General features: G+C 42.3%; 1 protein-coding gene across 1 annotated transcript; it reads right to left on the bottom strand.

Annotated features, from left to right (window-relative positions):
* Positions 1-8: 8 nt before the first annotated feature.
* galnt16 (UDP-N-acetyl-alpha-D-galactosamine:polypeptide N-acetylgalactosaminyltransferase 16) lies at positions 9-27563 on the bottom strand. The gene is made up of 15 exons (XM_068339147.1): positions 27219-27563; positions 19150-19331; positions 18273-18371; positions 18127-18194; positions 12212-12277; positions 8217-8338; positions 5816-5903; positions 5432-5516; positions 5224-5327; positions 4848-4974; positions 4080-4172; positions 3912-3995; positions 3105-3231; positions 2850-2966; positions 9-897 (listed from the first exon to the last, which is right to left on the bottom strand). The coding sequence occupies exons 1-15, from the start codon at positions 27417-27419 to the stop codon at positions 754-756; spliced, it is 1707 nt and encodes a 568-aa protein (XP_068195248.1). The 5' UTR covers positions 27420-27563; the 3' UTR covers positions 9-753.
* Positions 27564-27980: the final 417 nt, after the last annotated feature.

Raw genomic sequence — 27980 nt, 5'->3', positions numbered from 1 at the left:
ACAATAACTCCATTGTTACCACATTTTATTTTCCAAACAACATATAGAGTACTTTACACAAAAAACAAGCCAATATCTGTTTCAAATATTTACAGAAAACTTTATAGAGAGACAGAAAAAAAAAACATTCTTTGGGTCTGACCATGCAAAACAATAAATAATGTTCCTGACAGTGATTGCATGGTGCTTTCAAGACTGCTATCCAGCAACAATAATAAACAACAACAAAATAAGCTCAGATTTTAGTTGGCTACACGTAAAGCCGCCCCGGTCCACACAGTCATCAGACATGTCTAAACCTAAGACTAGGCAGCAGGACATGCAGCGACTGGGATTGGATCAGGTGCAACCCAACACGTTTGCTGCAGTCCAGTATGTATTCATCTGTTTTAACGACCACTATTCCAATTTTTAAGCAAATTCATGATCAGCGTAGATACAGAAATCAAAAAAGTGAGATGTGCAACAGTTTTCATTGAAAAGCTTAGATTACGTAGAAGAACTGCAGCATCCTGGAGGGATGAAGCTCTGTACAGGAAAGACCTCGACGAGGCCTGGAAAAGGTTTTCAGTGACGCTTTTGGTCACCAAGACACAAAGAGCAGGAGCGTGAAGTTGACATCACAAAAGTACAGTTCTCACTCCCATCATCCCTCAGCGAGGCGACAGACAAGTGTGCAGATGAGTGTGTTTCTGCAGGCCGGCTCTAGAATCTGTCTTCCCTTCCCCCTCCTCCTCACACATCCAATATGGCTCAGGTGATAATCTGTGGCTCCCAGGATTGGCTGGCCAACTGGGGGCGACACTGCGTGATGACCAGAGGGCCCGCCGGGGCCTGGCTGTCCAGACAGAGGCCGCTGACCACGTGCTGCAGGGCCGTGCGTTTGGGCTTCCACTTCTGCAGAGAAACAGAGGAAGATGGGATTTATCCCTGTCAGGTGGGTTTATACAGAGAATGTGGACGTCTGAGCGTCGTCTGGTTTGTGTTATTCCCTGCTCATCAATAATTTGTTTCTGTACAGGAGGTTCCCGTTAGACATGATTAATGGACTGAGCCAGATCTGGATAATGGTAATCACATGAATGAATGACTGGCTGAACTCAGTGGAAAATCATTATGCAGCCAGATGCAGCAGAGTGCCATCCCAAAGGAGAAGGAACAATTTGTTCAGTCATAAAATTAGGACTACTGTGTACGACTGTGGTGAAGATACAGGAAATAACAGCATTTGCAGTACTAATATGGTTTAAGTTTTCACTTCATATTTCTTTGTGCTTCTATTTCATTTAATTTCAGAGCAATTTTGTGTTTTTTCCTCCTATACATTTAATCAACAGCTTTGATTGTTACTATTGTAAATTTCTAGAAACCATGAAATAAATAAATCCCTGTTGCACCAAAAGTCTATCAACAACTTGTTGAGCCACGTTAATTACATGTTAGCGTCCATTCAAAGAAGAAATTATGAATGAAAATTAGAACCATATCAATCAAAGTCTTTTTTATGTTGATCAACTAGTGAGAAATAAGGTACCAAATGTTCCAAGTCCATCCATCCATCCATCCATCCATCCATCCATCCATCCATCCATCCATCCATCCATCCATCCATCCATCCATCCATCCATCCAATTTAGAAAACGTCCACAGGGTGGCGCCAAAGAGCCATCCTAACCAGATTCTCTCTCTCTCTCTACCTGTTAAAAGACAGCTTGTCCTAGGGTTAATTAATGTACAAACCGTATAACTAAAAAATATCATGGACTGAATATATAGTTCCAGTCCAATACAACATCACTTCAACTTGAATTCCAGTAACAAGATTTATTAAAGGTTGTCTGTGATTCACCAGGTAAACACGTTTGTTTATTAAATAGAGGATTGAAGCGACTGAGGCCGTCCTGAGGCAACAGATTTCTAGGGGCTTATCAAAATGTAGAGGTGAATGAAAGGTGAAGCTATAATCCCATATGAGGATTGTAGATAGATCTGTCTATCTATCTATCTATCTATCTATCTATCTATCTATCTATCTATCTATCTATCTATCTATCTATCTATCCATCCATCCATCCATCCATCCATCCATCCATCCATCCATCCATCCATCCATCCATCCATCCACTTTGTTTTTTATTTTTATATCTTAAGGACAAATCTTTCCATATTTAGAAATATGTCAATTGATGAAAAAAATTCCAAGTATGTCATTAGATTTATTTCAGCTGGAGAAGTTTCTAAAGCCGCGTTTAGACCAGCAAAATCCAACTCAAGATATTCTAAAAGCCGTGTCACCGCGGTGACAGATTTACTGAACAAAAAAGAAAAATACCCTGAATAACTGCCCAAGATCAGACTTGGGGTAATAACTCAAATCATCACTTTATTTCACAATCACTTACAATTTCTTGAAGAAATAAGGTTACAGTTAATAGTGAAAGAGTTAATATCTTTACTTTGGTGAGTAAAATTTCTCAGGACGGAGACGCCAAACGTCTCCCACAGCGGAGACATTCCCTTGCTGGTGGGTGGGAACCTAAAGACGTCCCAGAGGATTGAAAGAGAGGAGAGATGACCTGGCGATTGTCCTCCACACTCACACACATGGTTTGAGTTAACAACTCCCCTTTCAATAAATCAACGCTGACGTCCACATGGGACTCAAGTGTTTAACTCACAGCATGGAGATCTAGAGAAAGAGTGGGGCGTGGATTGAACTTATGGGTGCATGTTCCGAACAACTACATGAAGAAGATTAAGCTCTTAACATGGATTATGTGATGTAAAAAAATGCCTATGGAATGTTCACTAACATTAATGTGAATAGCTAACATGATTTTTTTCCCCACCTGTTTGGGTTCTTTCGAATTGCAGGGGTCCATCTTGACCTTTGACCCTGCGGTGAAAGCTGAGATGGCCAGGCAGACGTCCTGCTGCCTGATCAGTGGCTCAATTAATTCCCATCTCTGAAAAACATGCACCAAAATAGTGAAAAAGTTCAACAGATTTATTCAACAACATATTTTTTTGTGGTCTTCCTGCACATGTTCACGTTTGCTGATGCTATCGGACCCACTGTCCCCCCCTATTGGTGGAGTCCTGACCTGCACCTGTGGCCTGTTGGCGCCCATGCCTCTGCACTCTGCTAGAACAAGGGAATCGGTTCCATGGGTCTCCAGACACAACCCGCCTTGTCTCAGCACACTATAAACCGCTTCCTGCTCCGGGACCCTGGGGGGGACCGGGGAGAGAGGAGAGAAGCCAGCAAAGGTCTTATTGCAATAATAAACAACAGATGGATGGAATCGACTGGCCGCCCTATCGAGCGATCTAACAGCACCGCAAGTAAAGCGCCTTATTACAACACATACTTATAAAAATATACAATTAGATTTCATGAGGCCGCAGTTGTCTAGAGGCATGACATCAATCTGATTCAGCCGGAGAGGCCGGTGGGATAGACACTGATAACTCACTCAGAGGTTCCCACACAAATCACATATATTTAGATCATCGGTTCTGAACTCGGAGAAGACTCCCCAGAGAGGTGCAGGAACATTTTCTGTCTTTTTCCACCTCTTTTTCCTTCTCTTGACATGGAAATAAAGCTGAAAATAATCTCTGCTTCATTCCCCTATAAAAGCAGTTTTCTTTTTTTTTTTTTTTCTTTTTTTTTTAATAATGTCTGGAAGAAAACATTGGTTATCTTAGTGCCACACAACAGACAGATCTAAGTTAATACTAAATGATAAATGGACTGAGGTTATAAAGCACTTGTTTCTGGTTTTATAACCAATCAAACTATGATTTATCACATCCTAACCTACTTTAATTCTCTTTTTATTCCACTTTGCACACAAACTCCATGAATAAATATCAAATTTTAGATACAAACAGCTGCAGCGTCGTACCTCAGCTCAGGATAGACGTTTTCCATGTACCAACGGAAAGGTTTGCAGTTCAGCTTCCGCCGCAGCGCCAGACGGTCTGTAATGCTGCAGAGAGAACACAGATGAGGACAAAATCAGTGTGTGTGTGACTGCTGGAGGAGACAGGAGGGTATCAGTTCATTCACAAACCTTCCAAAGGCCTTTCCCTGGGCCGACGGCCTCGCAGAGTAATAATACTGTTTGTACTCGTCCATCCAGACCTCAGCGGCCCGCCGAGTGTTCCTGCACGGACACAACACATAACTCATGATGATACAGCGTGCAACAGGCGGAGACCAATCTACATCGGGAGTTCCCCTCTTAAAGTCTATGTGGATCTGAAGCTGGAGAAAAAAGCAGATGGGACCGTTGGTTTCATTCCATTCTGACTTGTTTAAAATACTCGCAGCTGTTTCCCTCCAGCTTAAATTGACGGATGTGTAGTTTGTTGTGGTAAATGTGTGAGCAGTTTTCTTGGTTCACTAATGCTGGGTTCCCATCCTTTTTGCATTTCATGTCGGGAATCCGCTGAAAACCAAAACGCTGTTAGTGATTCATTGTGGTTAATCTGTGATTTAAAAAATAAAAACTCTCAGAGAAACCGGCCTGAACACACAGCTTCAAAGAAATAACATGACAAATAGCCTGTGAAGGTGGATAAATATTATTTCTGCACATTTGTTTGAAATCTTTAGTCCATTTAGAGAAAGTTAAATCACTTTAAAACACTTAAGTGTAAAAACACTATAAGCATTTAATGAGGTCACGAGGCAGGTTGTGATGTGAACATATTGAACTTTAAATGCACTGAATCAAGTAACAAATTTAAAAGTTCATTAATGCATTAACGCAGTGGTCACCTCATTGTGCAACACAACCAACAGGACGCCGTGTTTGCTTTCAGACCAATCCACTCACTTGATATAGGTGAGAGCATTGCCTTCTGGGAAGTCGTACGGATGTCGTTTCCTGAACACGTGTCCAACGCGGCTGCAGGGGAGGATCTCCAGGCTTCCTCCACACATCCACACCCGGAACGAAAGTTCTTGCAGGGGGACAGACGCAAAGGGTTAAATACGTCAGTCTACTCAGAGTCTTCATCAAACTCCTTCAGGCTGGGCTGCATCCGGCCGACAGATGAGGGATGATGGTGTTTACTTCCTGAGCTACGCTCAAATCAACCGACTCTATTGACTTCTACTTTGCTATTACTGTTAACAGAATTATGTTTATATATAGGCAATAGTATAAATAATAAATTTAACTAAAGTCAAGCTTGTTTGTGTGAGCTCACCAAAGTTCTCCCCTCCCCATATGTCCATGTGGGTGTCATACTGGCCCAGATGGTTAAACCAGCTTTTGTCCATGACAAAAATCCCACCGGCGATGACAGGAGTCCTGTCAAGTATAAATATATTGACTAAATATACACAATGTAGGTTTATGTTATTGTTTTCTGGATTCTTCATCCATAAAGGGAGAGGAAGAGGAGACAAACAAACCTGATTGGCTGTGTGGGGTCATTCCTCGCCATTTTCTGTTCAATGGGAATCTGCTCCCATTTAAAGTGAAGGCTCCAATCAAACCCTGAAGAGAATGAGAGATAAAAAATTTTTTTAAAAAGTCCAGTAACGGCCAAGAAGAGTGAAATCCATCTGATTTCAGCTGAGTGATTTCAAATCAATCAAAGCTCTGGAACCAAATGGTTTTATCTTCACTGCGGGAGCGACCGTCCAATTTTTCTCTCATGTGGTTTTGAACCGATCCAGAGGAGATTATGGTGTCATACACAGGGGTTTGTATTACAGCTGTGTTGTCAGTCATCGCTGTGAAGGATGTGTGTGTGTGTGTGTGTGTGTGTGTGTGTGCGCGCGTCATGTCCTGACCTCCTCTCAAGTCAGCTGAAGCCGCCAAGTATGCAAAGTTATCCAGGCTGATGACGTCGATGATGGGGCTGACCACTCGCGTATGGTCCTGCACGGGAGGGAGGCGGGTAGAGCGTAGATATGATTAAAACATGTCAGACAGATTCAGACTTTAACATCACTTTTTGGATTCTGTGGTGTTTTAAAAAAAAAAGTTTTCTGATAGTGTGATGAAAATACACTCCTCGCAAATCCATGCAAAATGAACTGTGCAGCTAAATTATCAGCTAAACCTCTTCTTGCTGTTCGCCACTCCAGAGAACTATTGATTGCTGGTGTGTGTGTATGTGTGTGTGTGTGTGTGTGTGTGTGTGTGTGTGTGTGTGTGTGTGTGTGTGTGTTTGTGTGTGTCTGTGCACACACATCTGTTTGCACAGGGGACATATATGTTTGTCTGTTTGTGCAGGCAAACAGTTTAACATCAGGACAATCCAAATGACTTCTTCCAATTAGAGCCCTTCCTCTCTTTGCTCAGAGATCGAACCTCCTGTGAACTCTGTGTTCATTGCATTAAAACATGCGGGGGAAGAGCGAGTGTGAAATGCCACTCTGTGCTGGAGAGCACATCGAAAAGCGATGCCCTGAAAAGCCTTAAGCAACAGACATTTACTGGGCTTTTAATGAGCTGCTGTAGCACCAAGAGGTTGCGCTTCCAAAAGCAGATGTCACCCACGATCCCTCGACATTTCTGTCCCCTTTTAGTTCCTTTTCTGTGTCGGGTTTTGTTGCAGAGTGCTGCAATTTCTACATGTAAATATGGATGCTTTAATGAAATTTAAACTCATCATACTGCATTTCAACTCTGCGTTAATTTGAGAAAAAGTGGAAATTGTGTTTTGTGCACACTAACTTCAATTAGATTTCGATTGGAAGTCAAGGGAAGATAGCGGACAGTCTATCCAGACGTGTTGTTCTGCCCTGCATGGGGACATTTATGGAGTTTTAAGATGTTTGGACTATAATTGGGTATTTTGATGTTCATTTCCTTTCACACACAGGCACACACACACACACACACACAAACATGCACATAAAATGCAGTGGTTTTTGACGAGCATTGTCTCTTTTTATCCAGACGGTATGACTGACAAATCTGCACTGAGCTGACATCAATTAAAAAAAATGTCTGGTTTATGAAAAGGTCACGTCTTGTCCCTAAAGCATCCAAAATATGGTTGTCAATACTTTAATATTAGAGTTATAGTTAGAGTGACATCAGTCCACCAACATTTTCACTATGATGTCATGCTATATCTATAACTTGTAATTCGAGGTCGTGTCCTGCTTTGGGAGCAGCTATAAAAGCAGTGAAGGAAGAAGAGAGGTGAGCTAAATGTTTTGTAAGTGAAGCTGTGAATGTTAAAGAGTCATTCTGAATAAATGATAACAAAATGGGGGGGGGGGGGCACCATGAGGCGACTGAGATAGATGTGGCATCATTTGAAAGTCAAGAAGTGGATGAATAAGAGCAACAGGAGGGGTAGAACACCAAAGGGGAGAAATTATTACCAAGAAAAATATTTAAAAACAGCTTCTGAACAATGTGCAGAGAGTCGTGGGGGGGGGGGGGGCAACCTGTTACTCATTAATAAGTGATGAAGGTCTTTTCCCCCGCTCTCTTCATTAATACCGGCCTCTCAGGTCTCACTAAACGCGTCCCTGCAGGTGCTTAGGAGCCAATAAATCAGACATTTACATGCGCAGCACGCGTTGATTATATCAAAACTGATGCACAAAAACCCACAGAAACAAAACCCACAGAGGACCGACGCCCTCGAAGGCTCGTATGAAAATACCAAAACCAGCACAACGCCCCTTCAGAACCACCAGCGTCTGGTTCAGCATTTTATCCTGAAGTGCAAAACATTCATGTGAGGATGCGACGGCTGCGTCCCTGATGGGTTGCATAATTAAATTTGCGGGAGGCGGTGAATGCAGAGAATCTTCCTGCCGCATTAAAAAAAGAACTGATCGGTAAAGAGAAGCAGCTTGCAGCCCGAAGCAAGAGCAAACAGTCTCACCGTGCACAACCACACACACACACACACACACACACACATACAAACACACACACACACAGCCGCTGCAGCATGAAACGCCACGGATAGTAAAACACTCAGGAATCGAGCGGGAAAATGGATTGGCTGGGAAAATTCCAGTAATGGTAAAGTGGCATCTGTTAGAGTACAGTTTAAATCTCGACCGAACAAATCGAGTGTTTATTCAACTAAATTTGATGCCTACATATTACATCACAGCCAATAAAATACCTCATTTTCGGGAGGAGGGGGGGGGGTGCATGCATTAAATGTCTCATGTAGGGGTGTGGATGAGGCCAGACAGCGATCCGGTGGGTCCGTACCTCCTTGACTCTCTGGATCATGGGCTGCAGCCAATCCGTGTTGACCTCGCAGTGGCTGTCCAGGAAGGTCAGGATGGAGGCCGAGGCCGTGTTGGCGCCTCGAACACGTGATCGGATCAGACCTGGGGAGGCCCACAGGGAAGAAAGAGAACCAGTAAGACATGTACACTTTGATTAGATGGTGTTTCATTACAAGAACTTTTTTTTTGATCCAGTTAGAGAAAATATTTTTTATCTATTTTAAGCACAATGTAAATTATATGTAGCAGGCTTGGCTGGACCAACATGATGGTGATCGATGCTTTCACCCCTGTCGATCATACGTATTGACCATCAACAATCTCTTGTGTCTCTTTATGACATCGCACACATCTGCAGAGAAAATAATCTGACGATCAACACAAACAGATGCTCACTGACAGACTCTAAATTTGGGTAGGCATTGAAAAAAATTCAACTGAATGCAACATTAGCAGGAGACTTACAAAGATGTGAGAAGGACGATGCAGACAAACCAGATTAGTTTATTTGATTTGATTGAACCACACAGTTAAATTTGAATTGTCTGCAACAAAACTCCAGACATGACAAAGTTTTAAGGATTTTTTTTTTTTAATTTGCTCTTCATGAAATTAATCTGTGCTTTTATATTTCCACAGAGGAACGCCAAGACTTACTGTATTATGGTTTAGATGGTGGTTTTTCAACAACGACGCCCAACAGGTGGACGTTTTGTCAGCTCCGGTACAGGTGGAGGATAAAAAAAAACAGGAGTTTTTTCGATGACTGAACTGAATCTTATTGACTGTGACTTGACAGAAACACAAGCGTCTGGCTCGTCTGACAGTTTGTCCTTGATTTCAACCTGAACATCTTAACAATGACAAGAAACTATTTGTCTTTGATCACAAGTGACGTTTTAAGCAGCGCAGAACTCCTCTGCCAGATTCAAACGGTCTCCACGGAACATTTTTTACCGTTTCACGGAAAAACCGACGATCCACTTCTTTAATCAGTGTCAAGTTTCCTTTTAGGCTCCAAACACTCATCAAATAAGTGCTTTTTTTTTTTTTTTTTTGCTCTTTCTTTTATTCTAGGGTATTTAATTACATTTAACTTTAAGTGGAAACGCTTCTACAGAATAAACAGTCTTTTGAAATGAAAGCGTTTAATTGGATTAGTGTGAAGTGGATAACACAATGTGTTTCTGCCCTTTCAACCACTTTGTCTGCCGGGGAAGAACACATTCATTTGGAGCTGAGAGCAAAAATCTATTTTTAAGAAGACCAAGTTGGGAACAGAATCGCTGCAGGCAGGCGATGAATGGCAATGAAGGTGTGTTTGCCCATCAATTTGCATTTAACACAGAACTGAGGAGGAGGATCATCCTCTTCCTCTTGCTTTTGCATTTAATTGATGCACCGCTTTTGCGCCGGAGTCAAAGATCATTAAAACAAGAAAAAAAAGAAAAGAAATAAACACATTTTATTTTTTAAATAGGTGGAAAAATAAGCAGGCCTGGATGTTGAACTTCTGTGTGATTATTATTATGAACATGAAAGCCTGTGAGCAATCCTGTTTAAGTCCTGGTATCTCAGGAGAAATCAACAGGGCGTTCAGTCGACAGGGCGCTACAACAGACGAGTCGCCATGAGTGATTACCTCCGCCAAGGACTGCGTGTTTGTTTGTCTGTTTACAGGATCACATGAAAAATAATTGGTGTAAAGGTGTAGCCGTGTTTGTACTTTAATCAGAAGCTCGGAATGTGAGAATATTTTTAAAATCAGTCTGTTTTAACCTACTTTATCTGCTGATTTGGGTTCAATACGTTCAATCTCGTCAGAACATAAAAGAAGGTCCAGTCGGGCCTTATGGATGTCGTCACTTTTTCACCGAGGGCCACATCAGCATAATGGCCGTCCTCAAAGGGCCAGATGTAAGTTATAAATGTAATTAAATGTAACTCAATGTAATGTAACATAAATGTAACTACTCCTTAATGTTTAATAACGGAATTTATTACATATTTATTATAGTTACACAAAGAAAAAATATGTTTGTTTGTTTCTCAGTTATAAAAGAAATCATTTTCATTTGTCAGGTTATTAAACCCACAGAACTCCATCAATTTTTTTTTTTTAAGGCTCAAGGATCAAACTATCCAAGAGAATAAAGAAAAATCACATCAAACACAAGTTAGGACATTAACTTTGTTCAAAATGTTCTTGTAAATGCTAAAAGGGGCTTAATTACTGCTTTGTGGGAAATGTAATTTCTTTCTTAGACATGCATTAAGCTCAGAAGTCAGTAAAGTCTGGTGTAGAACTGGATAAAAAGGCGGATCAAGGAATTATTCCACTTTTTTAAAAACATTTTTGGTCACTTGAGCTTAATCCACTTGAAGGATTACCGTGAAACCAGGTGGAGACGGCGGAGCCAGGAGGAAAAAAGAAACAGGAATTTATCAGCTCTGGATGAAAAGGTGGATCCAAGGGAATCGGGATCATTCTTTTGATTAACAGAACCCCGGCAGAGGAGCATAATCCACCGGGTGGCCATGTTGATCACGTCTTTCTGGAATGCATTTTTCCATTTAAACATCGTGGCAGGAAAGGTCTTTTCAATTTTACAGCAATCTCTCCCAGACTATCCTCCTTAGGTTGCTGCTACATTTCAGCTTGATTAAACCCAATTTAGAACTATAATAATTGGAGCAAACAGCTGATCTGTCACCACGCATTTGGCCTGCTGCTTCCTCTAATTAGAACAAAAGTCTGAACTGACCAGAAGACGCCAGAAATAAATCAACTTAAGGTTCTGTTCGGTTTTGCCACCGGTAAATTTAGCTTGTATTAAAATAAATGGGTAATAAATAAAATGGTTTGGGGTTAAAGAAACCTGAATTTACCCAAAATTTAAAGCTCGATCCGGGTCTGCAGATGATTTAGTCGACCAGAGTAACTGTGTGGACGAGTTGAGGAAGCAGTTTTGGAAGCAGCACATTGAAAGAGAAAAATCCACCTGATGCCTGTAGGTGTGAAACCATAACTGAGCTGCATGAAGTAGGAATTAAATCTTAAAATCCCTCTCACAGAGACAGATTAATGGACACGAGTGATTATCGCACATTTCTCTTTCTCTTTATTACCCTCCTCCCTGATAAAAGAACATTTTGATGAAGCTGGCATGTGATGAGGATTTGGAGACTGCTTTAAAGACAAGCGGAGGATGCCAGTCAGAACCCGCTGGTCTTAATCCATCATGATTGTGTTTTGTCAGCATGAGGCTCAAAAGCCCAAAATGAAGACTTCCGTCTGCAGCGAGGGAAGCAGCGACCCCGAAGAATGGACGTCTGAAAATCAGACAAATCAGTAACACCGCCGCCTTTTTGGTGGTTTGAGAATCTTGTTTTATTCTGAAATTGAATTAATTGAGCTCAATTGCTCACTGTGTGGTTCGGATCTCTGATTTTTCTCCCAGTGCGGCGTCTGTCCGTTCACTCTTGTTGTTGAACTAACAGAAAATGCAGGCTCAGAACTATTTTTGATAATTGAGTTCACATCATTTCCTAAACGAGAAATGTAAGAAACATTCATCTCCAGCCATGTATCACAACTTTGCTTTTTTCTTTATTAAATCAGAAATTATTCTAATGATTCTAACCTAATTGCAAGGGGAACCTAAAAACCCCCCATTGGACTTTAATTTAGAAAATTTAATTATATTGTTAAGACTAATGATGAAATGAAAAAGCAGAATAAAGAATAAATGAAAAGATATTTTTAGTGACAATCAAATACAAGGTCAGGCATGTAGGTTCATTAGGTAGGTTCATAATGTCATTTGCATTTGGTTTAAATAAATTAAAGGGACAATTTAAGGCTTATTTCTTTATATTTGCTGCCTTCATGCTGGGTTAGTTAAAAACAAATAGCGCGTTCCAGCTCTTTTCATTCTCTTTTCCATTTTTCTTAACCCCCCCCCCCCAACTCACCCTCTCTCCTGCCGTTCCTCAGGCAACGCACTTTGGGGATCTGAGAGAGCAGCTGGCAGTCTTCAGCTGGAAGAGAGAGGAGATGATGGGATGTTGTGTTGTTAGCAGAACACCCGCTGAGGAAAAATATACATCCTTGCCGCCTCGTCTCACACTCTTGTCACTCGCAGACCAACAAACACACGGCTCTGAACACATAAAGTCACGCCGGGAGGTAGTGCCACCAGTCGTGCAGCAGTGCATGTGACCTCAAATGCATCGCGATCAGACAGAAATACTCAGAAACACTTAAACAACACAAAAGGCCTCATTCCAATGGATAATTCAACTTCCGTAAACACATCCAGGGAGCAGCCTGTTCCCGTCATCCACACCCGGCTGCTGCAGAGCTTCAGTTAACAAACACACTTATGAATGGATGTCATTACAACCAGGTACACACATGCACACACACCCTTTAGAGCAGAGGTGTCAAACTGATTTTCACCGAGGGCCAGATCAGCACAACGGCTGCCGTCAAAGTGAAACATGTAACTAATAAATGTAACTAAATGGTAACTCAATGTAATGTAAAAGAAAGGCAAAATAAATGTAATTACTGCTTCATGTTAAATAACTCTGAATTTATTACTTATTCTAGTTACAAACATTACTGTTGCACAGGAAAAAATATGTTTGCTTGTTTCTCTGTTATAAAATAAATCTCTAGTAATTTGTCAGGTTATAAAACCCACAGAACTCCATCAATCAAGGATCAAACTATCCAAAAGAATAAAGAAAAGTAACATCAAACACAACTCGGACATTGTTCAAAATGGGCTTTATTACTGCATTGTGGGTAATGTAGTTTTGGTCAAAGCACACTTTTGACCTATTTATTTTTCGACACTTTCGACCTTTTATGCTCTTGTGGGCCACGTAAAATGACGTGACGGGCCACGTTTGGCCCCCGGGCCTTGAGTTTGACACAGGTGCTTTAGAGGATTAGCATTGGCGGCAGAGAGTGAGAGTGATATTCCTGACTGACTGTAGATGGATCAAGAGGACCCCCCCCACACACACACACACACCCCTCCTCACCAAAGACACAACCTTATGCCGACAGAGGCGAGCGTGACAAGTTGTAATCCCACTTCATTTAATTTGTTGTGTTTACAAACACGTTTGTTTACATCTAAGCTGTCGATTCACGTGCGACGTGTGTGTGTGTGTGTGTGTGACAGCGGAGTGTATTAGTGACTCAGTATTGCTCATAAGTAGGGGACAGCTGGTGTATGTGTGTAATTGTGTGTGTGTGTGTGTGTGTGTGTGTGTGTGTGTGTGTATGTGTGTGTAGTGAGAAGGAAAGGGTTAAACCGCTCTGGGAAGAAGAGCAGAAAGTCAAAGGTCACACCCACCGAGCAGATGTTGTGTACTTTCAGCCAGATTGTGTGCGAGTGTGTGTATAATACACAACTACAGGCGGCGTGCTGCTGCTGCTAGCCGTGTTTTGAATGTGGAAAAACGACAAACAGAAGTTTAATTTCAAATGTCAGAATACATGAAAAGATATATCAAATAGAGAGTTTGTCCCAGCCTCAAAAAGTCATCTGGGAACCTGAGGTGCAGGACGCACTATGATGACATCACCATGATGATGACGCTAGTGTCAAATTAAGTACCGTAATGGCGTTTAATCCCTCGTCCTTAGAAACCTACCCCTAGAATTTAGAATGACGCGTCCATCATTGGTAGGTCCTAAGTCGTACACTAGAATACGTGCTGCTCCCTGAGTCCCAGGCTGTTGTCTGGACTCGGAGTAAAGATCACTGTCCTTGATCGAGGATGGTGTCCTTGCGATTTTTAAGGCGAGCCTTAATGGGATTACACTCAGACAGGATGATCTCTCCTCCTGCTGCTGACAGACGTCCGCCGCCGCCGCCGCCGCCGCCCCCTCCAGACGTCTGCCTGCTGGGTCACTCCTACTGACCGGTAAGCTCATCCTGTCAGAAGCCAACCTGTTGGATCGCCTCAACCCCCTCACTTCAATATCCTCATCTATTTAATAATTTCTTGGTGAATTTGTTGCAATGAGCCGGTGTTTTCTCCAGGGTGTACCCCACCTTTCATAGGCTCCAGCAGACCCATGATTGTGTTTGTCTCACATACAAGAAAATGCATGGATGATGAATGTTTTTCTATGCAGACGACTGCAAACACTCATTATTATGATGATCCAGTTAAATTCATCGCTCACACACATTTTAGCCAATCAGAAGGGCATTATCTCGTATTTAACATGAACAAATCTTTTGTGATTGCCTGTTGTCAGTGACACAATAGTCCAAATGAAATGGAAAAGTACTGCGAGCAGCGTGCTTCCAACCTGATAGCGAACAGCTGCTCCTTTCCACACACATATTTCCTGGGAGCAGTCAGATAACGGGATCTTCAGCACATCTTTGTGTAACAGCCTCACACTTACACAACCAATGTAGTTTTGTTGTGTTTTTTTTAAACGCCCAACAGAAAAGCTTCTCTTTGCTGTGCCGTGGAGATAATTCTCTGCAAACAGGCCCCGTTTGGAAATGTGGAATTAAGCCTTACAGAAAAGCAATTCTTGTTCACGTGGTCTTCATTTACAGATTTCCACCAGGCTTGTTTTGCCTTCAGGGTTTATTCAGAATATAATTTGAAAAAAAAAAACACACCAAAAAAAACAACTGTTTGAATACAGACGTTAACATTCAACATGTCAGAAGACTCCAGCTGCATTTCTGCGGGGAATTATCTCTTCATTTTATTTGGTCTATGTTCCATTATCATTCAAATTAAGCACTACTTTTGGTGAACGTTTTAAATTTACCAACACAACCAGAGGAAGTTCAGAGGAAGAGTCCTTCTCCTAATTTTCCTTACAGTCGTTTCTCAGCTACTACAAACTACAAAGACAACCTTTACCACTCTGGACGTTGCCTTAAAATGACAATGGGAAACTTTGCATAGAGGGTAATGTTGATTCAACAGGGACGTGGATGTGATCTGTGTGTAATCACCATTTAAATAAGCCCTGGTGCAGCAGATGCTGATTGAGAATGCACGGCACCGGGAGTTCAACACAAGGTTGGACTCACGCCCCCTCACGTGCATCTTATTCCTTCATCAACATTCACAAACCCGTCCTCCACCTTTACTTCTATTCAGTTTTTCGTTGTGTTGTTGCTTTCTGGTTTTTTTAGATCTCTAATCTCTTGATTTGTAGTAATTTAAAGACGTGTTGCCTTCCTATTTTTGGAATGATTTCCGTTGACTCATAACTGGATTTCCTTTTATATCCTCTCATTAAATCATTAAAAGCCAAAACCATCTGCTTTTGGATCAACCTCCCCTGCTGCCTCGCACCCATGATTTGTGAGTCTTAGTTTTATCTGGGATGTGACGTCAAAACCTTCAGAACGTTTGGTTGTAGCTGTGATTTTTGACACGACAACTCAGATACGACCCTGATTAAGGCAAAATAGGCATAAATATTTATAATACTGTGCAATTGTGAAGAAATAATCTGACGTTAGTTTGGCATCAAGTAGTGATTTAGCAATTTTAGAGTATACCTGTCTTTAAATTGGCCTTGAAACTTTTTATTTAGCCTTTCTGAGCAAAACAAAACTTCACAAAGCAGTTTTAGAAAGTAGCAACGCGGGGAAACCACAGAAAAGATCTGGGACAAACAGAATAGATGGTCGACGGGAGGGGTTATTAGTTCAGACTGAACTGAAACTAAAAGCCACAAACAGGAACCGAGAACATTTCACATCAATGCTACAAATCCTGAAATCCATATACAGGGAGGAAACAAAAGTCTCCATCAAAGAGGAGAAGTAGTTATGAAGTGTTTCCACGCTGACCTCATAGTGTGCAATGGTTGCAGGTTGAGAGAGCCCCCCCGCCCCCCCGAAAAAAAAAAAAAAGAAGAAAAAAAAATTGGTGATAAAACACTTGTGTTTGAATGCCTGGCGAGCTCCGACACCTCTGAGTGTGAACAGAACCGATGTAGGTCACGGCGCTCTTCCCACAGAGACACCATACATGTGGTGGTAGTTACAGAAACTACCGTGGACACTGTAAAGCATAAAGCATGTAATTTTTCTGCCTGAAGCTGACCAAGGGGAATAATTACTAAAGTGTGCTTAGCTTCTCAATTCCACAGCTGCATGAAAATATGAATAAATACGGAATAAATACAGATTTATTCTCTAAATGTCAAGGTCAGTTATAGATAACTCTCTTCTTTTCTCACAGGAGTTTCCGCCGCCGCCGCCGCCGCCGCCGCTGTTGTTCTGTTGTTTCTATTTCCTCGGTATTCATCACTAATTAAAAGAGGGCAAATCCTCCCGACGCTCTCACCTTTAATTCTGATTTTCTGCGATATGAGACATCACCGTGAGACATCCCCCGAGCCACACCTGTCTCTTGACATTATCTGCCACCCACGCTTTTTCCTATTATTTGTCTTTCTCCGGCGCTTGACATTTCCATCACGCACATTCATAGCAGAAGGCAAGAATGAAAGGAGCTGGCACCCGGGGGCCACAGACAGGAATTAAGTAACACAGACGCTATGGCTCCAAACTTTTAATTAATTGCTTTTTCTAAACTATTTATTCTGATACTGTTTCCGAACATGCTTTTCCTTTCGCAGGCTGTTTCAAATCTTTCTCCAAACTGACTGGATTAAACATAATTCTTGTGAACGCACACTAAACTCCTCTATTTTGTTGGATTAAACATATTTTTTCTAAATATGAATTGTAATAATTGGAAACTGAATATCTGGATTAGGAAGGCGAGCCCCTCGTCCTGTTATTGTTACTATAGAAAACGGCGTAAAACAAAATGCTGAGATCCAGACTGAATTTTTTCTGTGAAATCAGCACACCCAGGTCGAACGTCTTAAAGGGAAGAAGGGATGAACTGCTGCGCCGTTATTGAAAACAGCTCCTCGCCTCCAGTGAGACAGATCTCCACAATCTCCGGCCATAAACATAAATTCACAACAGACCTTAAATGTGAAGTTTTTCTACTAGAGAAACTCAGAAAAGGGGTCCTGAGGGCAAAAAGATTAAAAGGAAAGTAATGTAGGAGGACAATCTTATCAGATTGCACCAAGTCTTGGTTGGCTGAAGTCTTTAAGCAACAAAGAGGCTTTGATGGCATCCTGCACAAAAAAAAAAAAAAAAAAAACCTGCAGGAGAGGCATTGCCAAGCTTTGGATCCTGTTTCTAGCTGGATTTCACAAAGAAGCCACTTCAAAAAAACTAAAACCTTGATTCATAAAAAAGTTGGTAAAACAAATATCACTCCTTTTTGGGTCTCATCTTTACTAACTTAGGAACAGGGAACATGAAATATACCCTAAAGCGCTGCTCTCCATCTCGTTTGCTCGAGTTATCTTTGGCTGTAGCCGTAACTTCCTTTAGCTGAGTTACCCATAAAGCTAATGGGCTGTTAAATGATTAAATGGGAACACTGGGAATCTTGAGAAGGGTTGCTTTGGGCTTCATTTGGTTTTATTTTTCGCATTCTTTATCCACACTTTCTGATGTATTTGATGCAACAGGAGCGAGAACAAGTTTTGCAATAGGCTGCTTTTGAAAATTTGAACAAGACAAGAGCTGTCTAGTCTGTGGAGGTTTTCAGAAAGAATAAAATTCTGCTCATAAAGCTACGTATTCATAGAAACATGACTCAGTGGGTGAGTAATGTTAGATAAGCACATTTTTTGAATTTATTGATACACCTTGGCAAGGCAGGATGTGGCTTGCAGCCCACTACGTCCCCCATCAACGCTCCAATACCATAAAACATGTTGGCGAATGTCTTACATTTAACCTTTTACACACAGCGTTCTCCATCAATAACCCAAGGAAGAAACTCACGGTCAGAGCTGAAGTCGTCTATCAATATTATCTCATGAATCAGAGGCGGAGGGCTTCGCATCAGGACGCTGCGAGGGAAACAAGGGGAAATTAATACCAGGAAACATAAGTCATGGTTCCCGTCTATTCGTGTCCGACCTCATTACCTTTTGATGGTGCGTAGAAGAGTGGAGCGAGCCTCATTGTGGAAAGTAATGATGATACTGGTGGAGGGAAGGTCTGCATCATAATTCAGGGAAGCACACCTGCAGAGAAAAAGAATTAATCAGCCGGCGGCGGCGGCGGCAGGTCGAACGCCACGGAAATCACACGAGTGACTTAAACACGCCGGGCAGCACTTTAGACAGCTGTGATTTGAACTGCTGCCCTGTGGAATTGCCTTAGCATTGTTGCTGTGGTGACATGGAAATATCCAGTTGCCAGGCAACAATAGTACATGTTTCTGACCCTCTGCTTTAATCTGGTACCCGGTGCTGAGAGTTTTCAAACCCAGGTCTGAAGACATGAAGATGAAACGTCACACATGAACGACAATATTTTACACCAATTTGCTGATATAGAGGAATAAATGGTTGTCATCACGTGTTAAAATTTTTTGTTCTTGTTACATTTGCATCAAGCATGAATCAAAAACTGAAGGCTACAAAAAAAGAACGTTGCTTTACAGATAAAATTAAAATGATTCCACTGAAAAACTTTTTTTTATTGCAGCGTCTTTGTTCTTTAACCAAGTTTGAAACTCTCTGTCCCACTTTTACTCACCTCCATCATATTTAGCAAACATTTATCAGCTGCAGACTGCATGAAATAACTCAAAATATTCCTTTTTTGGACTAAACACTTCCCATTTCACATGCTCTTTAGATCATTTTAGTTCACATTTGAATGTTTTTACCTCTAATTCTAAACTGCACCATCAAACCACTTTCAGTCGTCCCAGTCGTGCAGCTCAGGAAGATTACTCCCTGATCTGCTTATGCAGATAAAGCAGACAGACTGAGCCGGGGCGTGAACCCTGCTCACCTGTAATGACGGGTGTCTCTGATAACGCGCTCGCTGCCCAGCCGATCGCTCTCCTGCAGGTTGAAGGCGTGTTCCCTGTAAGGGTCGTCCCCCGGCTTCAGCTGCTTGCTGGCCAGGTAGGCTTTCTCATCGAAACCCCCCAGGAGCTGGGAATGCTGCTCTGTCCGCTGGGGCTGTGTCACCTGTGGAGGACATGACCAGGTGTGTTTTTATGTCCAATATTTTATGGGTTTAGCTTGCTTGACTTGTGTCCAGCTTTTTGCACCTGACAGGTGACAGAAAATGCCCACCAATCCCGCAGCAAAGCTGTTCATAAAAGAATTAAAAACTTATTATTCTATCACGCTCACTTTTCAGCAAACTGATTAAAAATGTGAATGAGATTTTTAAATTCAGGTCACAGTGTCAGCGCTAACATGGTAAACAGGGACAGGCGCTCATCAGATCAGAGTACACAGTGTATAAATCCTCTGTAATTAATAGGATTCCTCCACGAAGGGGTTTAGAACTCCTGAGTGGGAGGTTTGTAAACAGCCAATGAATATATTAAATGTGATGATAGTTTCTGGTGGGTGATGAGAGACGGGAAGGAGAAAGGACCAAATGAAGGTGGATGGAGACTTGCATAATGTCGCTTTAAAGACGGGTTCGGAAGAAGCTCCTGCTGGTTCAAGTGAGACTGACCTCGTTTTTATTCTCTCTGGAAGAACAGCCCCAGTGTTTCCATGATTCACACACAGATATGTCAGCGCACAGCCATACAGAAAGAGCTGTAAATGAATTTTGACATCACTGTGCTGCAGTCACTGATTAAGACCTTAAGAATTCCTACTGTATTCCACCTGAACAGCAGGGAATGACTGTCAAACAACATTAGCATCCAGCAGGTGAGCATAATGGAGCAGTTAGTTGCGATTTGTCCGCCTCAGGTATTTGCACTATCATGGGAAATGTCAGAAAATGGCAACGTTATAGAAAGTAAACAATAAATCTGGAAATGCTCTTTAAACACCCAAATGTAACAGGTTCCTTCCCTTTGCTTTCCACCCAGTTTTGTGCACATACATCCTGTAATGTTCCTTTAATCCTGATAATAAACCAAAGGACTAACAAATGACAATAAAGCTGACACCACATCCTCCTTCATCTTGCAGTCACCGACATAAAAAAGACTTCTTTAGGCGATGTTCAAATCGTTCCCTTCATATGATTCCTCAGGCCTTTAATCTGTCAATAAAAACATCGAGGACATGAAATCCGTTGAGATTACTGCTGCTGCTACTGGCTCGTGAGTAAAATACACGGTCTGTCTGATCTTGAAAGTACACGTTCACATTTTCAGGGGTCACATCTCCTGATCGCGCCGACGTACATCACAGATAATAGATACTAAAAAGACGGAAAGGTTTGTTGAATAATGAAGCTTGAGGCCAAGTTCAGCCAGGAAGATGATTCCTTTGCACATTTCAAACATTTATTTCTAGCACCAATCTGTCATGGAGGACATTCAGCCTACTTGTCTCACGCTGCAGCATAACGGCACTCTTCATTTTCAGCCTATCATCTTCCTGCTGTATTTTTACATACGATTCTCTCTGTATCTCATTCATGTTTCTGCTCGTGCTAACCTTCCACACACACCTGTCGCCGATGAGTCAAATCAGCATGGTCAGTCTCAGCAGATTCATCGGCCGCCACCACCACCACCACCAGTGTTTGGACTCCATGTTGGGATTTATTCTTTGGCTTCAATAATGATATACCCATAGAGTCTAAATACTAAGGAGGGACTTCCTGTCAGACAATAACATTTTTATCTTTATGACTTTCACGCCAACAACCTGTCATCCTCCTCTCCATTGTTTCTTTAATTCCTCTTCTCTCCTGTTAGTGTTTTCTTTACGACTCAGTTTTACGGTTCTGTCACTTTTTCTCAATTCATTCCTTTTTTTCATCCATCCATCATCCTCTTTACCCTGTCTAACATTGTCTTTTTTAAATCTGTGTTACTCTCTCTCCTTTGATTCGTTCTCTTCTTTTTCTTCCGATTCTATTCTGTCTGTAGCAGTTTCTTTCCCTTTTCTTCTGTATTTTCTGACTTCCTTTTCCATTTTCTTTTCTTTTTCACTTTCTTGAAGTAATGTTCCTAATTTTTTATATAATTCTAACAAATATATAATTTTTATATAATTAGGAACTCATAAGTCGCTGTACAATAATAACATTGCAGATCCTTTAACCAGATCTACACTTGAATTCGATGCGTTTTCTTCTTTGAATCATGAACTTGGATTGAAAATGGACACAAATAAACACACAAACTCGCTGGCGGAGGTAATTTTATCCTCACTGATGTAGAACTGCTTCCGCTTCCGCAGGCGAGGATAAATCATTATAAGGTTTAATCAGATACATTTCATTTCACAAGCACTTTACCGTCTGCACAAGCTTTCAAGTTTAACAAGTATGGAGATGATATCCCATGAAGCAACAGAACACCATTAGCTCCACCACATGTATGGTGTGACAGGAAGACAGATGTACGAGGATGCAGAACAGATGAAGAGGACAGAGATGAAGAGGAGCGCTCCTGTTCAATTGCTCCTTCACAGACATTATACCTCCATCTTCTCCAGCCAGCATGCACCATCCTGCTTAATCACCAAGCTGTATTACACATGTGAATTTAAATAATTACTATCTGTTTACTAGCCGTCTCCATGACAACCGGGACACAACAGGGTTGGATTTATCATCACGGTTCACTTAAAAACCAGGAATCAAGGAGCACAGATACGCTCTTCAGAATAAGTCACCATTAAAGCAAACAGCATAACTATAACTGTACCATCACCTGAAGCGCACAAAAGACTAAAAGCTCCAAAAAAATATAAAAAGATGGGGGATATAGGACAAAAATAACAGACGGCATGCTGAGCCTCCGTCCTCTGAATTAAATATGAAGCTCGTCTGGAAGATGAACACGTCTGCTGGCTTTTTCAAGCCAAAATTATAAGACACAACAAATCACATGCAAGTCAAATCCAGCAGATTGGCCGGAGATGAAGCTCTTCTGTCTGACAGACATCCCATAGAGAACGAACTGCGTATCACATAGCAACGGTGTGATCAGCTGTGAGACCAGCTCCATTCTTTGTTTTTTAAATCATCTATGAATTAAAACAACAGATTTTTATTCGTGTCGGGCTGGACATGTTGCTAGGAAATAAATGGGCGGAGCCAAAGGGGTGGAGCCTATCACACCTGACTTTGGAGGTGTGGCCAGATGCAGCCTGGACAAGTTTCAGGTTCATCATAGGATCACGCAAAAACACAAGCAACCCGTCTCACTCACATTCAAATGAATACAAATAATTGAAAATGTATTATAATCTTTTGTTGTGGCTACGCCTGGAAACTATTTCCTGGTTGCTCATGTTTGAAAGGCATGGAAGAAGGAATGTTCCCTCCAAGTGTTGAAAGCTGAATTCTAAATAAACTCGAGTTATTTGAATCGAGTTAAAACATCCTTCCATCGCTGTTTTAATTTTATAAACCAAGATACACAAAATTGTGATGTCAAATTTATTTGATTTATCACCTAAATCAGGATTCTTGGAAATGGGATGTAATGGAAAATACGATTAATCCTCTCCCAGACAAGACGATTAACATTTAAACCAGTTATTTGGTGATAAACCTTCTCGGTCACATGGGCGATCTAAAAATGTTGCTGGATTAGAAGAAAAGAAGTAAAATGGTTTAAAATGTGTGCGTCTAAACCTGAGGACAAACTGACACTAATGAATATCAAACAACAGATGAGTCGTCTTCACGGTAAAGACAAACTCATTAGCCAGACGAGAGCCGACGTGCGCTCAGATGTTTCCAGCGTCTGCACCGCTGATGTCCAGGCCATGATGGCAGATGTGTTGATCGGAGGGAGGCGGCGGGTTAATGTGAGCGCCACAGTGGATTTGGACTGACAGCAGTGTCCAAACACACACACACACAGACCCACACTGTAAAGAGAAGAAAAAGTTGCTGTTACCACTACAGGAGAAAAGTATAACCAGTGGAGAGAGATCTCACAGATGATGTCATCAGTGAATGAACTGCTAATGAATGGATTGAGAGAAAACAAGGAAGTGAGGGGAGAAGAAGGGAGTGAAGGGGGATAAGAAAAGGAAGAAAGGAATTGGAGATAGAGAGAAATGGAAAATGAGAAAAAAAGAATGAAAGGAAAGGAAAGGAAAGGAAAGGAAAGGAAAGGAAAGGAAAGGAAAGGAAAGGAAAGGAAAGGAAAGGAAAGGAAAGGAAAGGAAAGGAAAGGAGGAAGGCAGGAAGGAAAGAAGGAAGGAAAAGGAGTGAAGAAAAGGATAAAAGTGAAGGGAAAAGACCCGAATGAAGAAGAAATGGTTAAAAGACAGGGAAATGATAAAGAAGAACCGCAGGAAGGAAAAGAAGAAAGGAAGAAAAAATAGAGATGGATAGAATGAAGGAAAGAACAAACAATAAGAGGAGAGAGAAAAGAAAAACATGATAAAAAGGTTGGAAGGGAGGATAAGGGAAGGATGTAATGGAAGGAATCTTGAGATGAGGCAGGATAGAGAACAGAAGGATGACACAAACAGAGGAGAGAAGGATGGAAAGAAATCGGAATGTTGACAGAAAATGTTTCAGCTGATCGCTGAAACATCGGAGAGTGTTTCATCACAGCCAAACAAACGACACAAACAGGCGACAACACACTCCGCAGGAAGACAATAACGGTGTCATGAGGGTCGTCGCTCCGGATCCACGGCCCACAGCTGGAAGCGGCGCTCCGGAACACGTCTGATACAACAGATCTCATGTCAGCCGTGATGAAAGCAACACGCGTGACGTAGAGTCCGATGTGAGATTAGATCTATCAGATTAGACGACACGGATGAGGAGAGAGATCCAGCACCCCGAGCGATGAAAGAGGAGTAGGAAGCAAAGATGATGATGACATTGTGTGATCTGTGTTGGAGTGAACGTAGATGTTATCCATCCAAACCCTGTGGCGATTCAAGAACGAGAAGAAAAGAGGAGAGTGAGGAGGAGAGGAAAAAAGAGAAAGAATACAGACAGAAAGAAAGAGAAAAAAAAGAAATAAAGCCACTGGAAAGTAGAACAAAACTGTTGGAGGTAAATGAGAAATAAAGAAATAAAAGGAGGGAGATTAGCAAACTGGTGAGTGAAGAGAAGGAAGAAATGAGGCAAAGAAAATTGATGGAAGGATAAAAGAAAAAACAGGGAAAGACAGATAGATGAAAGGGGAGACATATTGTAGGAAATGAAGAAGGAAAATAGAAGACAGGAGGATGAAATCAGGATAAGGATGGATGGAAAATTAAATAATGGGTGAGGGAAAATAATGAGGAGCTGAAAAAGTTAAGGCAAGAAATATGAAGGGAAATGAAGAAGAAAAGAAGAATTAAGGAGGAGACACACGGGGACAGAAAAAAAAAGAAAAAGAAAAGGAAAGTGCATTACTGATTAAAGATAAATAATGGGAAGAAACAAGGCAAAGAGGATGAATAGAAGTAAAAATGAAATAAGGGAATTAACAAACAGGTGAAGCAAGATGAACGGAATGGGGATGAGGATGGACAGAAAAGTAAGGATGAAATAATAATAAGGAAAAGCGTTAAAACTCTGGAGAAGGAAGGAAGCGAGGGAAGGAAGAATCTGGAACGAAAGAATAAAAAAAGAATTGAAGGAAAAGAAACTAAGAGACAGAAAGGAAGACAGCCAGCCGGCCTGGTGATGGACCACCAGGGGCCCGGTGACCAGTGCTTGCTGAAAGACATTCCACTCATCTGAACGCTTCCATGTTTGTTTTCTGACTATCACCACGTTACTGGCCTCAGCTTCCTCCTTTACAGATGAAACATAAACGTCACAACTCCTCTATCATTTGCCTTTTGCCCTTGAATTATTCAGCCTTGTGAGCAGCGTTTTAATGAATCCGCCGCCGCTGGAGTGAAACATCCTGTCATGTTGGCACACATCCGCGGCCACAGCTGAGACGATTTTATTAGCCTAGTAAATTTTGAAAGAGAATCCATCCCGCTGTAGTTCCCGTCCCCGGTGCACGACTGGGTCCACATGTTTAACTGATTGTCGCTTCGGTTGTGGCGACGCAGCAGTGGTGTGGAGTTCAGTCTGACAGGATGGTTGTCATGGAGTTCCAACTGGCGTTAGACTCATCCCTGCAACCAGGGAGTTTACCGGGCCTTTTTTACACAGAGATGGCGCCGCGGACAAGACGTGTCTCTGCGCCATTGTTGTTTGTTTACGTGGCGCAAAAAAGCAAATGACGTTCAAGATTTGTAAAAAATAAAATAGCACAGCACACGTTGCAGAGAGAAAGATGGAACGAAAAGCAGATCACTCGGGCAGCAAAGGGGACGAAAATGAGATGATGACCTTGAGAAAATTAGGTCAAGTTCAAATTTCAACTTTTGTACACTCAGGAACCGGATAAGTTAGAAGGACGAGGGAGAAGGCGAGTGTAAGACCATAGATCAAAGCTACTGCTTTGATCAATGACAGTAGGTCAGAGCACTAGCTTTGATCTTTGACCTATGCAAGTAGGTCAGGGTAAACCTTTGAATTCAGGGGTGTCGTGGGATGTTGCAGTCTGTGACTGCATTGGTTCTTGTTTTCTATTTGAGCTTATAAAAAGCATAAAGAAACGCCACTAGCTAACTTATAGATGCTTTTGATTGATTATTTACTTTTTGTTATTTTTTAACGTTTTTTTTATTCTTCTTTTATTAGACAGGACAGACATGCAGTAAATAACTACAGGCATATTTTAAACGTTGCTTGTTCATATTCTACACTAGCTGATACACGACTTTGGACTCATTATTGAGTCCATGCTCCTCTAAATTAACAGTAATTAGATTTTCAATTGTGTGTTGGCTAAACGTGACGTCACATGACGTCACACTTTCACCAGCAACAAACGTGCAACAGTCTCACCTTGAACAGGTCGTGTAAAAGAGGCTGCAGATTTTTTTATCGTTCCTAAGAAGTTGTAAAATGGGAAGACTTAAAGGAAGTACAGACAAGCAAATTATAATTTTAGTCAAATTCAATAAAATTTGACGTTTTAAACCTAGAGTTTGATGAGATTTCTCAATAATAAAGTTTGAACTTGGGTTTTAACTATAATTTTCAATCAGTTATCTTCAGACGATTTATTTCAGTTAGTCAAGAAGAATTCAAAAGATTTTGTAAAGTTTCTAAAAAAAACCCAAAAACCCCCCAAAGTGACATCTTCCTATTTTCGTTTATCCAAACCGCTGCGCGCAAATCAAGCAAAGGCAACACATAATCAGAACCACAAAGACACTTTAAAGTGCCTCATGAGTTAATGTATTGATCAAGTATAAGACATCCACAAGCCTGGAGTGTTTCTTGTATATCACTGCCTCATAAAACTAATCTGACCCGGGCTGGAGGGGCCCCAGCTCCGGGGCCAACCTGCCCTGTTCTGACGGTGTTGCAACGCGGAGAGGTTCCCGCCTGCCAGATGACCACCACACCTACAGCCCCACCCCACCAGAGGTTATTTCCACACTCCCGCTGTGCCAGACAGGCAGCAACCCGCGGACGCAGACCTGACCTCACCGACGGGGGCCTCCAACGACAGGCTGGCGCGCAGGGCGCAGGGATTTGCGCCTCTCCTCCTCCCCTGTCAGAGCCGTGTTTTCACCTCGCATGTGTGCAAACCAAGACAGGTCTCAGCATTATGGTTTGACGCACAGGACTTATGGAAAGCCTCTTACGTGTGCGCGCAGGCTGCTGATGGTGCGGCGCGCACACTTACGGCTGTTGACGCGAACGCCTCCAGGCCACATGTTCCTGTAGTTTGACACACAGCTGTGCATCAACACCTCCACCCATCTTCATCACCTCAGGTTACGCACATCAACATGCAGCACACACTCTCCTGCAGCTCCCTCTACCCCCCCCCCACCACCACCACCACCACCCCCACCACCTCCATACCCACAGCCGCGCTCACTCACTATCAGCGGGATGGTCCTGTCGTCCCGGTGGATCTCCAGCCGACCGGACACCGCTTTCTGCCCGTGGCCCCTGTTGCGGGTCTGCGACGCCGACGACGAAGGCGACGACTGGGGCTTATTGTCCTGCCACAGGTAATAAAACGTCCCCAAGATCCACGCAACGGTCAGAATCGCGATGGCGTTGGCCCGTATCCTGCGCATGGTGAGCCCATATGGAGGGCTCCGGAGGAGAGCCCGGCTGGTTCAGGTCCGTCCTGCGCAGATGGTGCAGCCTCTTCCAGCCGGTGATGGGGTTGAGTCTCGGCGTGAAGACAGATCGCCTCTGTCCCTCCCCACGAACACACTCCCGTGTCGGAGCGCTGCCGCTCTGCTGGGATTTGCGCACTGACAGAGCCACGGTCCTAGCGCCGGGTCAGTTCATCCACAGACACGCACTCAGGCGTTTACGCATCGGCGATCCACCGGCTACACCGTGGGGGTGGGGGTGGGAGTCTGTGTGTGTGTGTGTGTGGGGGGGGGGTTCAACCTGAGTCCAGCAGCTGAGGTCCCGATTTGAGCTACAAATGAGGGGGAGATCAGGGGGAGACACCACTGGTGACCGCTTTAACCTCCGGCGGACGAGATTATCTCTCCTGTTTCCCTTTAAAACACAAAGCCTTTCTTTATTACTTGTTTGATTTCTTCATTTAAAGCTTGGGGGAGAGTAATCAAGTACATTTACTCGAAAAACTAATTTGCATAACTTTACTAAATTTGATATAG

This window comes from Antennarius striatus, chromosome 17, assembly GCF_040054535.1.
Source record: "Antennarius striatus isolate MH-2024 chromosome 17, ASM4005453v1, whole genome shotgun sequence".
NCBI lineage: Eukaryota > Metazoa > Chordata > Actinopteri > Lophiiformes > Antennariidae > Antennarius > Antennarius striatus.
This window is presented reverse-complemented; position numbering and strand designations above follow the sequence as displayed.